Source organism: Chaetomium fimeti, assembly GCF_033439085.1.
Source record: "Chaetomium fimeti strain CBS 168.71 chromosome Unknown B0H64scaffold_5, whole genome shotgun sequence".
In the NCBI taxonomy this organism is placed as follows: Eukaryota; Fungi; Ascomycota; class Sordariomycetes; order Sordariales; family Chaetomiaceae; genus Chaetomium; species Chaetomium fimeti.
The window spans coordinates 2,067,946-2,083,200 of NW_026944333.1; the positions used below are offsets into that span (position 1 = coordinate 2,067,946).

At 56.7% G+C, this 15,255-nt stretch overlaps 6 protein-coding genes across 6 annotated transcripts; 3 read left to right on the plus strand and 3 right to left on the minus strand.

Annotated features, from left to right (window-relative positions):
- Window positions 1–242: 242 nt before the first annotated feature.
- Window positions 243–2,456, plus strand: B0H64DRAFT_361938 (heterokaryon incompatibility protein-domain-containing protein; the record flags this gene model as incomplete). The annotated part of the gene is made up of 1 exon (XM_062801754.1): window positions 243–2,456. One exon carries the CDS (start codon window positions 243–245, stop codon window positions 2,454–2,456), a length of 2,214 nt encoding a protein of 737 aa, XP_062657972.1.
- Window positions 2,457–4,152: 1,696 nt separating this feature from the next.
- On the plus strand, window positions 4,153–6,103 carry B0H64DRAFT_188360 (uncharacterized protein). The gene is made up of 6 exons (XM_062799014.1): window positions 4,153–4,221; window positions 4,283–4,635; window positions 4,698–5,380; window positions 5,451–5,561; window positions 5,639–5,738; window positions 5,816–6,103. The coding sequence occupies exons 2-6, from the start codon at window positions 4,404–4,406 to the stop codon at window positions 5,953–5,955; spliced, it is 1,266 nt and encodes a 421-aa protein (XP_062657973.1). The 5' UTR covers window positions 4,153–4,221; window positions 4,283–4,403; the 3' UTR covers window positions 5,956–6,103.
- Window positions 6,104–6,321: 218 nt separating this feature from the next.
- Window positions 6,322–7,215, minus strand: B0H64DRAFT_324043 (Alpha/Beta hydrolase protein; the record flags this gene model as incomplete). Its single annotated transcript, XM_062800639.1, has 1 exon — window positions 6,322–7,215. One exon carries the CDS (start codon window positions 7,213–7,215, stop codon window positions 6,322–6,324), a length of 894 nt encoding a protein of 297 aa, XP_062657974.1.
- Window positions 7,216–7,580: 365 nt separating this feature from the next.
- On the minus strand, window positions 7,581–9,605 carry B0H64DRAFT_343841 (kinase-like domain-containing protein). The gene is made up of 4 exons (XM_062801293.1): window positions 9,312–9,605; window positions 9,091–9,257; window positions 8,844–9,029; window positions 7,581–8,778 (listed from the first exon to the last, which is right to left on the minus strand). The coding sequence occupies exons 1-4, from the start codon at window positions 9,514–9,516 to the stop codon at window positions 7,627–7,629; spliced, it is 1,710 nt and encodes a 569-aa protein (XP_062657975.1). The 5' UTR covers window positions 9,517–9,605; the 3' UTR covers window positions 7,581–7,626.
- An 81-nt stretch (window positions 9,606–9,686) lies between these two features.
- On the minus strand, window positions 9,687–13,763 carry B0H64DRAFT_400756 (ATP-dependent RNA helicase DHX8). The gene is made up of 5 exons (XM_062804095.1): window positions 13,147–13,763; window positions 11,807–13,082; window positions 11,495–11,755; window positions 10,847–11,432; window positions 9,687–10,790 (listed from the first exon to the last, which is right to left on the minus strand). The coding sequence occupies exons 1-5, from the start codon at window positions 13,607–13,609 to the stop codon at window positions 9,939–9,941; spliced, it is 3,438 nt and encodes a 1,145-aa protein (XP_062657976.1). The 5' UTR covers window positions 13,610–13,763; the 3' UTR covers window positions 9,687–9,938.
- Window positions 13,764–13,942: 179 nt separating this feature from the next.
- Window positions 13,943–15,249, plus strand: B0H64DRAFT_400757 (uncharacterized protein). Its single transcript, XM_062804096.1, has 3 exons — window positions 13,943–14,188; window positions 14,304–14,371; window positions 14,451–15,249. Exons 1-3 carry the CDS (start codon window positions 14,131–14,133, stop codon window positions 14,844–14,846), a joined length of 522 nt encoding a protein of 173 aa, XP_062657977.1. The 5' UTR covers window positions 13,943–14,130; the 3' UTR covers window positions 14,847–15,249.
- Window positions 15,250–15,255: the final 6 nt, after the last annotated feature.

The following is a 15,255-nucleotide window of genomic DNA, read 5'->3' on the forward strand; positions in this document are numbered from 1 at the left end:
AATGGGAACGTACCTAACGTACCTACCTTACCTAGGTTCGTATATTCTAACATGACTTGAATATCCAGACAGATCCAACGACGTTACATATCATGGGCTATGTTGTGTCCGGAGTCGATCTGTGTGGGCTCTGTACGGCGTCTCGGCCTGCGATAATGGATGTGACGGTACGATATTGTAAGAAATGTCACCAAGTCGGAAGCCTCATCCAAGAGAGTATCGAAATCATCCGTTTGCGAGGCATGGTGGAACTGTTAGCACACTCATCCGTATTGCTGGGGAACCTCGAGCGCATCAGGACAAAGCGAGATTGTGCAGGCTGCCAATCCATCGTAGCTGCCCTCGTCGGAGTTAAAGAGGTTGCAGAGCCCGACCTCCCTGGCCTGGACGCACGGCTGCGATTCGATGGGAGGAGCTTCTTCTGCGACCTCTACCCGCATCGCCAGGAGCCCAGCACCAGCCGTGGCCCGATGCTGTGGCAAATAGAACCTGCCGACGCCACACAGCGGCTATATGTAGCTAGAATGAAATATGCAAGGTTCATGGATGCGAACCGTATCGACACGGGGCTGATCAGCTCGTGGATCGAGACCTGCGACCGCCTCCATAGCAATGCGATAACCCATACCGATGGGGCGTCGCCGATGACACAAAGCAACCTTCCATTCCTTTACCTGATCGACCTCGAGCAGGAATGCCTGGTGCGGGTCTACCTGGATGGGGGTGGGGATGGCTCTTCAGCGGATGGCCCGCCGTGCTACGTCGCTCTGAGCTATGTTTGGGGGCGGGTAGAGATTCCCACGACAACAACCAAGAATCTCGCGCAGCTCCAACAACCGGGGGCTCTATCGCCGCAGACATTTGCCAGAACTAGCGGTACCCGGCTGACCCGTACCATCGCGGACGCCATGAGCTTGGCCTCCCGGTTGGGGATCCGATTCTTCTGGACGGATTGCTTCTGCACCGTCCAGGACGGCGGTGCAGAAAAGACCATGTTCATCAACGCCATGGCCTCCATCTATTACCGAGCCTATTTCACCATCGTTGCCAGCGAGGGCCCCCACGGCGACTTTGGCATACCGGGTGTCTGCCGTGACAAGAACGGCGGCCCCAGCGTGGATCCTCCTCCACCTCCTCGGGATATTATTTGCCGCCACATGACGTTTCCCGGTGCTGTCCTTCAAACCGAGGACATGATGGGTCACAGCACCAGGAGCATATGCGAGGGGACTCCGTGGTCCACGCGCGCCTGGACATTCCAGGAGGCCTTTTTCTCGCGCCGCCTGCTCGTGTGCAACGGGACCGTCAGTTGGGTTTGTCGCAGCTTTCGGAGCGAAGAGTGGGTGGCCTGCGAGCACGGTGCGAAAGGGACCGCCCACGAGACGCCCGGCTTCATCTCGGACGTCCCGGACTGGCCCGACATGAAGCAGTTCGGCCGCCTTGTCCTCGAGTATGCCAAGCGGGACTTGACCTTTGACGATGACGTCCTCGCCGCGTTCGCCGGCGCTGCAGCGGTCCTGAGTCAGTCCTTTCGCCCCGGCTTCCACTTTGGGTTGCCCGAGATGTTCTTTGACGTGTGCCTGCTCTGGGAGGGTGATAGGCGGAACCCACGTCCGCTGCGGCGGCGCGAGGGCAAAGCTATCCGCTTGCCTAGCTGGTCGTGGGTGAGCGTCAAGGGTGCTCTGTTTCTGGACATGTGGATGTGCTTTGGTTCTCACTTCTACGCCGGCGGTCTGCTCCTCCCGGATCCGAGGCTGACTGACCCGCTCGTTCGCTGGCGCAAAACCCTGCTGCGGCCGGATGGGCACCTAGTGCCTGGCGAATACGTCTTTTCAGCTGTACATGAGAATTCATCCTCGCTAATATCTGGGTGGTCCTTAACGAGACAGCCCGGCGCAGAACAAACCGATTACTCTTTCTCCCACCCGACTTTCGCGAACAAAACATTTTCGCTCCCCTTTCCCGTGCTGGCTCAGGAAAAGGAAAGCAATCCACAACCAGAGACCATGTACGGCGCGATTTTAGCCTTCACGGCCAAGAGATTGTGGCTCACGAGAGCTGAACGACTGGAACGACATCCGTGGCTTGAGTGTCCTATCTACCACACGTACGTCCTCCGTGACGACAAGGGAACATGGGCTGGGGTATTGTCTGACGACGAAGTGGACGGTGACGCGTTGGAAGAAACCTTTTCCCATGGCGACGAGACCCGGTGTGAGCTCATCGCGATATCAAAGACAAGGGTTCGCGACTGGAAATACGCCGAAGGCTACCTGCTGGAGTGGGAGCTCGACGAACACCCCTCGGCAGATCGAATCGAGGATGCCTACGACTTCTATAATGTTCTCTGGGTTCGCTGGCAGGACCAAGTTGCGTACCGGAAGGGGATAGGAAGGGTGTCGGCCGACGTTTGGGATCGTTTAGAGTTGGATGAGGTGGACGTCAATCTTGGCTGAAACCGGCGACTCATCATGGACACGAGCGACCAGATAGGTATCAGAGCCACCGAAGACTATGGCCCCTATTTAACAGGGACCCCTTGAGCACTATCGTCGACGGCTCGGCGCACCAAAAGACGCCGGGCGAGACGTTTGTCGACCAAATGCGCGCCGCCGACGGCTGGCTGTCCAAGATTGACGACCCGCCGGCGCCCCTGCTCACGGCGTCCGTGTCATCAACCTCGGGAACCAAGAACGCACCCTAGTCCTTTACCCTCAACTTGAAGAACGACACGGCCGCCAAGATCCAATTCTCGGACGCGGCACCGACCGAGGCCGGCATGGCTCTGTCCACCGACACCATCGACGGCGTCTCGCTGAGCTTTCTCGGGGGCTCCGACGACACCAACCTCTTCACCAACATCGACTTTACCGGCGGGGGCGAAGGTACGAAGGCGGGAAGCGGAACGTGGAACTGTCCGACCCTATCCGGCGGCCCGGCGGCTTGTGATGTTGCGCTGCAGAAGCCCAACGGCACCAGCACGAAGGCGACCGACTTCTTCGTCCGCGCCAGGGACAAGGCTGGCCAGACGGGCGCGGCACTGGCACCCGGCGAGAAGATTGAGATTCAGATCCAGGGCGCCATGGGCACCAAGGAGGGAACTTCCCAGATCACAGTGGCTGAGAGGCGGCCGGGGGCTCCTTATGCACCATCAAGCTTTGAAATAACGAGGAATTGAGGCATGGAGTGGCGCCGAATAGGGGTTGAGTTGGGGCTCTGTTGTGATAGACCATCTAGTATCTTATAGTGCAGGCAATGGTCTGATGGCGATACTCGCTACTAAACGACGCCTCCAATAAATCAAATGCTGTGTCAGTTGTTGTGGCTTGCATTTCAGCTTGCGTTAATACCTATCAGAGACGAGTATGAGATCGGTATCTTGAGGCCCGGGCGGGGGTGCAAGTGGAAGCCTATCACACACAGCCACGTTTGAGAAACCTCTGGCATCGATACGCTTGAACCCGTGACATGTTTCGCCATGACCATGACCCTTTTGTGAGTTTACCAGTCTCTAGCGGGGGCGCACCTAACTGGCCTTCTCGTAGCCACTCTCCCTACGACCCAGCACAACAATGGCGGCAACCCCTATCAGGTCTCACTTGGAGGGCGATATTAACGCCCCAGAGTACCCAAGAGATTTCCCCATCATCGTCCACACGCTGGTCGATGGACTTCAATATATCGATGTCTACCCAATCAATAACTTTGCCGGGACAAAACTACCATACCCTGAATCACATTCATTGCGCTGGTTGCATGTACCCGCCAATAACATGCAGTGGGTTGAGGTGAGAAAGCCGCCCATGGCTGTGGTTCGAGACTGTCTACTTGCCTACGGTACCTAGGAATAACACATCGAAATCACTACAGAGCTGCATGAAAGCATGGTACCCCAACTTTTCCGGACTTGACGAGAAGTCCTGGGCCCTAAAGCGGCGGCCTGCCCTCTCCGATATTATCATCACACCGCTTCACGCCCGTCACATGGAACCATCTTGCACTGCCGTCGAGGACGGCCCGGTACAGCCACGCAACGTCCGCGTCCCCGGAACAACCGAGACGGCGGACGATGCATCGGGCCTACAAGCGCCTGGGACGTCTTCAGAATCGAATCCGCGTCGGGAATCCCAGCAGGAGGACAAGCCTGACCAAGAACTTGCCCCAGCGAGCCAACTCCTCGGAGCCAAGTATCCTAGACAGCAGCCTGTACTGTCATTGTACGTAAGTGTACCCCGAGTTTATGAATGCAGAAACCCTTGATGCGTATGCTAAGTCTCAAACGCGCTATCTCGACTAATTAGCTCCCTTATTTGAACTGGGATTCGGTTGCTGAGCACTACGACCTAAATTACACGTACACGACGCAGTACGGGACCCAAAGGTCGCATGTAAAACGGTTGCATATGGAACGGGTGCTGGCTTATGAATATATTGACAGTCCGAAACCGCTTCATCCTCGGAGAACGCTGGACCAATTCTACTATTCCTCACTGTGGAATACGAGCACCAGGGACAGCGATCAGACCATCTCTAAATGGACCGGGACTGGGGTGGAGCCGGGTGGCAGACAAAGGGCCGCGAGCAGCAGCCGCCTTATCATGGTTGACCAACTATGGTGTTGGGTGCTGGATGAGAGTAAGCCCCGTTTACGACCAGGTATCTACATACGAAGAGCAGCACTAATTGCAACGCGATAGAAACCGTCTTGTCGTTCTTCCCATCCGGCGACCTTCAGTACAAGCACGTAGGCTTTACCGCTCTCTATGAAAGCGTCTTGGAGAGTTGGACGCTGTGCGAGTCAGCGTGGGACCTTTATGCACTGCTAGTCAAAGAGGCAGCTTCGTTTATCTTCCGCCAAGATAACAAGCGATTTACAGATCTGGTCGAGACGTACAGGTGGGCCATTGGTACCAAGACGGCATCTCAAACAAGCTATTTTGAGGAATACAGTCAGAACCACTCGGCGGGAGACTCGTCAGACTCAACGGCACTAGACGATCGACGCGAGCTTCGACTCGTCCTAGACTTTGCAGACATCATTGACGAGCTCAACATGATTCGCCATCTTGCCGAGACACAGCGCGAGGTCATCAAGTCGCTGGCTACGGCGCTCGGGAGGCTCGATCCGGCAGATGATTCACCAACGAACCGCGGAGGCATCGTCTTCCGCCACAACACCTTCACCTGTACGGGAGAAGGTCATCAGGTGGTAAACATGAACCATGGGGGAACCAGAATAGAGGCAGAGGTGATCCGGACCATTGCCCAAGGTATCAAGGGCGCGGCAAGCAAAACCATCATCTCGGCTGACGAAACGCTGGACTTGCTTCTCGCAGAACTGGGCGTCATGAGGAAAGACGCCGAATACTCGCATAAAATGGCATGTGGCCCTCTCCGCGCATATCCAATAACAAACGGAGGGAAACTAATACAGAAGGGGGCATTATTAGCTGATGGACCTGCTCGATCTCAAACAAAAAGCGGCGGCACTGGCTGAAGCCCGGTCAACAAGCCAGCAAGGGCGCGTTGTCATGCTGTTTACCATCGTCACAATTATCTTTGTAAGTCTTGAGCTCTCTCTGTTATATCGTAGCATGTTGAGATTTCCTGGTGCCCGCACTTACACTCTATCGTGTAGCTGCCCCTATCCTTCTTTACCTCATACTTTGGCCAAAATATCTCAGATATAACCGGCGACGACAAGAACCCAAGCAGTCAAGAGCTGTGGCGATATGGAGGTAGGCTTGGACTGGCCTTGGAACTTAACTAGTAGTGGACCAGATCAGATGACTGATACATTTCACACTATCTCTAGCACCCATCAGCGTTGTGGTGATCCTCTCGGCCCTATTAGTTGCATACTTCATCACCAAACCGGAGTGGTTTTGGTTCTGTGGGAAACGCCGTGCTGCCGCCGAAGCTTATGCCATTGAATTAGCATCTTTGCGTTCGTGAAGGGCCGGGCCAGAAAGGAGGGACGGGTTGTTGTTTGTTGTCTGAGGAGAACATGGCAGTTAGATATCTTTAGCCTCTACTCCACGATGAATTCCGGGTGCCTAAAGCTGTCTCTTTAGGTCCTTTGCCAAGCTGTATCTATTTTGCGAGGGAATAACTTGTCATATGACGATGATACCATCCCAGTAAAGTTGAGCTTCGTTTTCAGCCCTCTTTTTTCATGACTACCTAGGCACTATTCTACTACTATAAGAGATTGAAGGAAAAGAAGACAAAACGATGACTGATCTTCTACTTCCTTGCGTCCTTCTGGTTCTCTAAAGCACCCTTTGCGCACCAACCTGCTTCGCGCTTCCATCCCCATCTTCAAGACAAGTCCATCGCCTCAGGCTCGGCCGGCGCCACGGCCGGACCACCTTGACCCGCCCCATCCACCTTCCCAGGCACAAGAACGACCTTCCTCAGAAACTCGATGACATCGTCGAGCCCCTCAGGCTCGTGAAACCAGTGCGCACCCCCCTCATACTCCTTCCACTCGACCTGCGCCCCAAACCCCCGCAGCGTATCCCGCAACCCCCTCCCCCTCTCAATCAACACCAACGGATCACCCGCACTATGCTCCAACAAAATCGGCGTAGCCCGCAGCACAGCATTGTCCGCAGCAGGCGGCGCCCCGCCCACAGCAAGCACCTCGCGCATACCAGCCAAATCCCTCCCCGCAAACGGACAGCGCGCACAAAAGCCCATAAACGCCGCCAACCGCCCACCCCCGGCCGCGGGCACCTCCAAATTCAACAGCGTATGCACGCCCGAAGCCGCACCCATACTAATCCCCGCCAACACGACCCGATCCCACCGGCCCCCCAACATGCCCGCCTCGCGGGCGAGCAGGGCGCGCACGGCGGGCACCGTCTCGCGCAGGCCTTCGAGCTGCACCTCCTCGCGCTCGGCGAAATCGCGCGGCGTCCACACGTCGAACCACTGCGGGCACACGTGCGGCCGGAACTGGTCGGCCGTGCTGGCCACCGTGCGCAGGGGCGCTTGGGGGAAGACCCAGCGGATGGTGGGGAACTCGGCGAAGAGGGTGGTGCCAAGTGAGGAGTACCAGTTGTGCAGGGCGCGCGTGAAGGATTTGGTGTTGTCGCCGCGGCCGTGCAGGAAGATGACGGTGTGGGTGTGCGTGGCGGGGGCGGTGGGGGAGATGGTGATGGTTGGGAAGTCGCGGATCGCGGGGGGGAGGGTGGGCTGGGGGGTTTCCATGGTGGGATGGGTTGTTTCCATGGTGGGATGGGTTGCTGGGAGAGGGGTTTTTGCTGTTCTGTTCTGGGGAGGGGCGGCAGTAGGTTGTTGTTGGTTTAAGGTTTTAAATTTAAAGTCTGGGGGCTTTGGTGACTTCCTCCTGCTCGAGGTGGTGTGTATGCCTTGCCAAGTCCTTTGTTGGTCGCTCCCAGCCCAGGGCAACAAGGCAACCGCCCAACCCACCTGCCTTGTGTCTCGTTATTGCCCAATAGAAACAATGAAATTCGGATTTTCGCACCCGTGTCCCCGGGTTGGCTCGTGGTGGGGTTGGCTCGTGGTGGTGTCACACTCGGCGCCTAAAAGCCCTTCCGCGTACAGGACTCATACTCAGCAAACGCAATGACCTTACTACCTACGTAACTATACAACTCTCTACACACCATTCCCCGACTCCCAGCTCCTCCTCTCAACATCCAACTCCCTCGAATAGTCTCCAAACTCCACAAACACCCTATACACCATCCTCACATACCTCAGCGTCCACCGAAACCCCTCAAACAGCGCCTTAGTATAGTCCCAATACTCCAGATAGTACCCCGCCGTCTCCCAGTCCACCACACCCGTCACCCGCCACCCCGTGCTCCCATCCCACCGCCTAAACCTCCCCACCAGAATATTCCTCGGATTCAGATCCGCATGCGTAAACACTACCGCATGCCCGCGGCGGCTCGGCTCGTCCGAGAAGCGCACGCACTGGCTGAAGGCCGCCTCGTCCGGGAACGGCCCGACGGGCGCGGCGTCGCGGATGCGGTGGTCCCGGCACGCCTCGCCCAGCGTGTTGCAGATGGCGGCCATGTCCGCCGGGTTGGCCGTCGTCTTCTTGGGCAGGCCGCGCAGCTGGGCCACGTAGTCTTGCAGCTGGATCACGATTTCGGCGCAGTCGCGGTCCGAGAAGAGTGATTCGCACCGCCAGAGCGGCGCGCCGGGTACCCGCGTCATGAGCAGGTAGGAGCTGTCGGCCCCGGAGGGGATGATGTCCAGCGGGGTTGGGGCGGGGATGGTGGTTTCGCGATGGATTCGCTGTAGTGCGTTGAATTCGTTGCGCGCCATGTCGGCTTCGCCCCGGTACTTGAGGTAGAGCCCGAAAGGCAGTCGCCGGACGTAGAATGTGGGGTCCTCGGCGCCGTAGATCAAATCCCCGAGCTTTCGTAACATGTTGTAGGCAGTAGCCCGGGTTCGTCTGGGTAGGACCCGCCAGCATGTGAAGAAAGCTCGAACCGAAAAGTGGACTAAGGAGTTGAGACATCGGGTTGGTGACGACGGGGCCCTTTCTAGGAAAGGTCGCTTCGAAAGCTCGCTGGCGCTCCTGGTAGGAGAGGCGGGCCGGTGAGAGAGAAAGATCTGAGGCGCAATGCTTCTAGCAAGTTCGACATATCGAATGCTCCTTGCCAGTCGAGCTTGGGTGCCAATAAAGTGCGGATCTACTGGCAAGATGCCCGAGCGCGAGTGGTCACCCAGGAGCGCGTAGGGGCCCTCAACCTCAAATGGCTCCTCAGGTCCGATGACAATTGGCACAACTTCGTACTTTGTCAAAAGTCAGCTGCGGGGGTCAAGAAAATACGGCCAGGCCCTATGGCGTCCCCTCTCACCTCAATCATGGATGGTAGCCGTCGGTTCAACACAACAATACCCCGTGCAAACGCTTGGGCAGCAGACTTTCGAACTAGCCAGTGACCGACGCAATGCGGCAGTCGTTCGGGATCCTCAACCTGTGCGAGCCACCAGTCCCGATACGGCGGAGTAAAGAACGCCCCGAGCATATCAAAGATACGAGGCTGTGGCATGGGTGGTTAGCAAATCTCTAGTGCGGCGCAGTAATCAAAACCATCAACGCACCTTGTCTGCATCCCAGCCATACGGGATGGGAAGAACAGGCATAACGAGTAAAGGATCCCAAAAAGTACCGGCCTTGCCCGAGATGCAACACCTGTTCCCATCCCGTCTCCTAACCTCCTGCTGCGTTTTGGCGTCAGGTGGTGGCCGGAGGCGACCATCTTTGGTTACTGGAATGCGTTAACCAAAGAAGAGGCGGTGGTCCGAGGGCAAGAGATGCTCACCGGATTCAACAATGTAGATCCAATCAGCCACCAGAGAGCGAGCTTCGCCCGCCGACAGTCTGTCGTTCACATAGTCCGCGGCCAGCACGGGGTGGAGAGCCTCGGTGACGAAGAACGAGAGCAAGGACCCAGACGGATGTGGTAGGTCCAGCTCCCCAATGAGCGAGAGGGTTTGCTGGACTTCCTCGCGGTTGGGGTCCATCATTTATATTGAGAAGAGTGAGACACAGCGTTCGGGGCCGGGAAGGGGGGCGGATCGTCACTTTCTTGTAACGCGGGGGGAAGAGGGGGGAGCCAAATACAAAAGCGAGTGGTGGGCGAGGCTGCGTTTTAAAAAGAATACCTAGGTTAATTCATTCCGTCTGGTCGAGGTCCGGGGGGTTCAACATCTTTGGCACTGTTCGTGTTGGTTCGCGAAGCTTGGCGGGTGACCAGCGCTTAACCCAGCCACCCAGCCCAATGAGAGTGGGTGTCTCGCCTCCTTGCACCAACAACCACCTTGAAACCCGCTCGAAGAAAGGGTATCACAAATCTATTGTTTTCCTCCCAAGCCCATCCACTTCGCTAACAGAATATACAAGCTACCCGCTCGCTCAAGATATACCAATCGACACAACCCAGGGCCGTTCAGCCCCATGTCCCACCACCGCCGCCAGACCGCCCCGCCCTACGCTGGGCGCTCAGCCGCCAGTCGTCCTCGGTGGCATACTTGTTATACAACGGCTGGATCCTCTCGGCCTGCTTCCTCTTACTCAACCGATCCGTCGGCGCGATCTTGAAGAAGGTGGGCGCCTCATCCGACAGCCACTTCGGCTCGATGGTGGTCGTGAAGTGCATGTACTCGCGCGTCGTGAGCACGAGGGTATGGTAAACCACCCACTCGGCCTGCTTACCAAACAGCGCCGAGCTCGGGTGCAGGTAGACCGGGGTGCCCTCGATGAGTGTCTTGTAACCCTCTTGCGGGTCCTTGCGGGCCGTGTTCCGGAAGAAGCCCGAGCAGAGCGACCGCCGAATTTTATCGGTGTCACGTCCGCAGCTGATGATAGGGTGTCGGTGGCGTTCCATGATCTTGACGATCTGATCGCGAACATCTTTGGCGCGGCGCATCGAGCGAGCTTGGATAAAGTTCTCAAAGCACCATGCGTTGGCGAAGCCATTGTTCTTCCACGAGGTGTAGACGTTCAGGAGCGTGAGATGGTCGCCCGAGGGGTCGTGGAACTTTGCCTTTTTCTGGTCCGCTTGGCTTTGCTTTTCCTTGGGTCGGTAAAAGACTTGGAGGAGGTTAAGCATGGAAACGATGGTCACCATCTCGTCTGAGCAGCCCTTCTCGACAGAAGCAATCAGAACCTTGGATAGCGTCGGCTCCATGGGGAAATCGGCCATCTTTCTCCCCTGGCGAGTTAGTAGCCCTTCGTCATCCAAGGCCCCTAACGCATATAATTCTTCGAGTGCCGTAAGCATAGTGTTGACGGGCGGTGGCTAAGATATAGTTAGTAACAAGAAAGGAAGGTAATCTGGGGGCCGAAGTGGCTTACATCCATAAAGTCGAAGCGGAGCAGGTCGTTGATGCCCATTGCCTTCAACATGAGGATCGTTGTAGACAGGTTCTGCCGCTGGATCTCGGGAATGGTTGTCGGGAGCATTTCTGATTGGTATGCGGCCTCCGTGTACAAGCGGAAGCACTTGCCCGGGCCTGTCCGTCCGGCTCTGCCCGCTCGCTGGTTCGCCTGAGCCTGGGAAACAGGGGTAACTACCAGGGAGTCCATCCCCAGTTTCGGGTCGTACGCATTCTGCTTCACGAAGCCGGGGTCGATAACGTAATAGATGAAATCGATGGTAATCGACGTCTCGGCAATGTTGGTTGCGATGACGACTTTGCGGCTGCCGGGCGGCGCGGGTTCGAATATCTTGCTCTGCATCTCACTCGGAAGTGCCGAATAAACCGGGAGAATAATGAGCTCTGGGACACCTGCCCCAAGCGCCTTCATTCTCTCGTACAAGATCTCGCAGGCAGTGTCGATTTCTTCCTGCCCGGTCAAAAACAGTAGAATGTCGCCCATCGGCTCACTTAGATGGATCTGCATCACTGTGGTCAACGCAGCATCGAGGTAATCCGATTCCCTGCGGATGTTAGTCAGTCGCCGGTACGCCAATAGCAGGGGAAGCAGGAGGGCTGGACTTACGGTTCGCGCGAGTAGAGGATTTCAACCGGAAAGGTTCGTCCGGGGATGGTGAAGATGGGACAGGAGTTGAAATACTCGCTGAACTTGTCGGCATCCAACGTAGCACTCGTTACGATGATTTTGAGGTCGTCTCGTTTCTTGATCGTCTTCTTCAGGAGTGCGAAGAGGACATCTGTCGCGATTGTCCGTTCGTGGGCTTCGTCCAGCATAATGACCGAGTACCTCTTGAGGTCAGGATCCATGAGGATTTCACGTTGCAACCTGTGCCGAGTTAGGAGTGGGACGGGTAACGCCAGAAGGGGTACCACTTACATTCCATCCGTCATGTACTTGATTTTGGTTGCCGGACTGGTGACGTCTTCGAATCTGATGGTATAACCAACCTCCTGGCCGAGCTGGCACCCAACCTCTTCCGAAACACGCTTAGCAACCGAGACGGCAGCCACACGACGAGGCTGCGTGCACCCGATCATGCCATTGTTCGTGAACCCGGCTTCCGCAAGGTATTGGGTCAGCTGCGTTGTCTTGCCGGAGCCAGTTTCGCCGACCACGATCATGATCTGGTTCTCCCTGACGGCTTGAATAAGTTGTTGTCTGAAGGCATAGACGGGCAGGGACTCTCGCTGTTCCTTGATTGTCATGCTTGTTCGTTTCCCAAGAGCCTGGTCCTTGGCAATGGTCTTCCTCCACTCCGGTACGGCGTCCGAGGCCGACTGTGTCGCCTGCGGCCGTTTCCTAAGGTCACTAGCAAATTGCCGAGTATCGGGGTTGGCCATCGGGTCCTGCCATTGTGACGATAAGTCGACCTTCGTCTTCTCTTCCTGGGACTCGTTTTCTTGTTGCCGCAATTCCTTTCTCTCCTTCGCCAGGTTGGCTCCAGCCATGGCGGCACGGTTGAGCGACCCGTCTGGCGCCTTGACTACCCGAATGGGTGACAACTCGAGTGACTGCTTCGTCTGCCCAGCCAAGAACGGGGGCTCTTCGTCTCGGATCTCGATATCGATATCCTCCTCCAACTCCAACTGCCCATCCCCCCTGAGCGTTGCGTTGTAATCCTCCTCCAAATTGGGGTAGTCCGAGGCCTTGACAATTCCAGCGGCAATCATTTGCCGTATTTCCCACCTCTCCGGGGAAGTCATCCTCTTCTTCTGGCTTCTGGCCACCGCAGATGCCTGGAATGAACCATTTGCTCCGTTGTCCACGTCGACGGGTGCTCTGCCGCGACCACCCAAAACCTCCATGTTGGCGCCAGAACCCAACCTCATTTCTGGGGCGAGGTCCATGCCCGTCTGTTGATCAACGTCCTTCATCGAAAGTCCTATCCTGTTACCCTCGATCTTGACAACCTTGACCTTGACATCCTGCCCTCTGGAAACAACGTCCGACGGGTGGTCCACTCGTTGCCCGAATGCCGATATGTGGACCAATCCATCCATTTTCCCCATCACGCCATGAAGGTTGACAAAGGCACCAAAGTCCTTGATGCCTGTGACATGGCCATCATAGATCTTGTTCATCTGCGGTGACTGGTCCAGCTCTTGGTGAGGTGGTCGTCGGAAGTCGTCCTCATCCTCGTAGCGGCCGTTTTCTTCGTCGACCCCGTGGCGGCGATTTTGATCTGGACCTGGACCTAGACCGGTATCTGTCCTTACGTTTCCGCCTCAAATCGCCCCGGTGGTCGTCTGGGGTGCGACTGCGTTTTCGTGGTCGTTCGTTGTCGGCTCTCTTCGGCTCCAAGCTCTCTAACAACGCCAGTGTATCATCGATAACTTCCACATCCTTGTCGGGAATGGCGAGGCCTTTGAACATTTTGGTTTGTTGCTCCGCCGAGCGCGCCGGCTTTTCATCGACATCGTATTCCGACCCATTCTGTTTCCCCTTGAATTTCGGGTGCATTGCCTGGACGAGGCGGTCGATACTCTCGATTAAACTCGGGGGGAACTCGGCGCCAGCCGCGGCGAGTTTCGCCTTGAACTCTCGGAAGGATGGGGATTCGAGGCGTTGGGCGATGACGAACTCGGCAAGTGTCTTCTCATTGATGCCGAGATGGTTCTGCAGTTCCGAGGTGACTTTCGACACCAAGGAAAGCAGTTCGAGAGATTCGAGATCATCCATGATGTTGGTAAAGTGGTTAACGAATGCAAACGAAAAGGTTGGAAAGAAAGCGGCCAAAGGGCCAGTTGATCATTAGGTAGGCAGCTTTTTTGATGGCAGGCGACCGAGCATCCAGACCGAATTGCAGCTGCATGCGCGAGGCCCGAGCATCATCCACGCTGAAGTGCAGCAACAGCGAGCGCGGTCAACAAATTCTGCCGCCGTTCTTCCGACCGCCTTCCGCGTATCGCCTTGTCTAACCCTAACCCGAAGGATAAAGCGGGACACGCCCAGGCCTTGCCAAGGCGCCAGAACCAGAAGGGAAAGGCGCTTTCCACATTACGCAAGCTCGAGGCAAGCCCCTGGCACCGCCACCCAATCTAATGATGAGCGTGACTCCAAGGACCCGTTCTTGCATCATTGCTCCACGACCTCAAGAACACCCATCAGCCAATTCCAACCTGCGCTCTTCCACCTGCACGTCAACAATCACGACTCTCTCTCGGTCGGTCGTTTTCCACTCACAGTGATCCCAAATCGCGATGTGCTCCAACGATATCTTCCTCGGGCTGCTAGCCGTTCTCTTCCCGCCGTTGCCTGGTTCGTCACCCCGCACCCCGCAGCCTGGAGCACACGACATGCATCATCAGCCTTATGAATAGGTGTTCGTTCAGTGCCTGTCAAGAACCACAAGCTAATAAGTGATCCGAAACAGTCTGGGTCAAGCGCGGTCTGTGTTCCGCCGACTCCATCATCAACATCCTCCTCCTCATGCTCGGTTACGTACGTTCTCTGCCCTCCTCCTCCGACTAATACCTTCCCCCACCACCGTCACCACTAACACCCCATCCCCTCACCGCAGATCCCCGGCCTCCTCCACGCCTGGTACATCATCGCCAAGTACCCCGAGCCGCCATACGACTACGAGTACGAGAGCGTCCCGCAGGACGCCGAGCACGGGCGCATCTACGTCTTCGTCAACGGAAACGGCGGGCACGGCGGCCAGCCGCCGCAGGGCTACCAGCCGCAGCAGGGCGCCCAAGCGCAGCCGCCCAAGCCCCAGGGCCACATGAACTACGGCACAAGCAACACCAACAACAACCACTCCACGGGCGCTCCCGCACCTCACCACCAGCAGCAGCACCAGCCGCAGGAACAGGGCACGACGGCGGAGGCCGGGCCGAGCGACGGCGGCGCGCCGCCGCCGAGCTACGCGCAGGTTGTGGCTGGGGATCACAAGGTGCAGAACCATGACTAGATCGGGGGTGCGGAGCCGTTGCGGGTAGGGAGGAGTACGGTGCGAGGGGTAAATGGGCTTTTTCTCCGGGGTCAGTGGACTTTCGCTGCCACGTGGTGATGTGTATGCTTCCGGCTGGATGGGAATGTGTGTTTGCTGTTTGCGCGTGGGAATTAATGGGCGTTGGGTTGGCGGGTAGGATACCGTGTTTTCGGATGTTGGTTGAATGGATGGGCGGGACATCCCACTCTGTGTTGACGAATATTTTAGCTCGTTATTGTCAGGATAAGGATCATGTCAGCGTTGTCACCTCGATGGCACCCTATAAGTGCAGTTACCCCCACATATCTGCCTGCTGAGGATATTAAGCAAGTTAGGGAACTTTATGATACGTGCGAAGCACAAATGCACCCCGTTTCTCCAGCTCTCT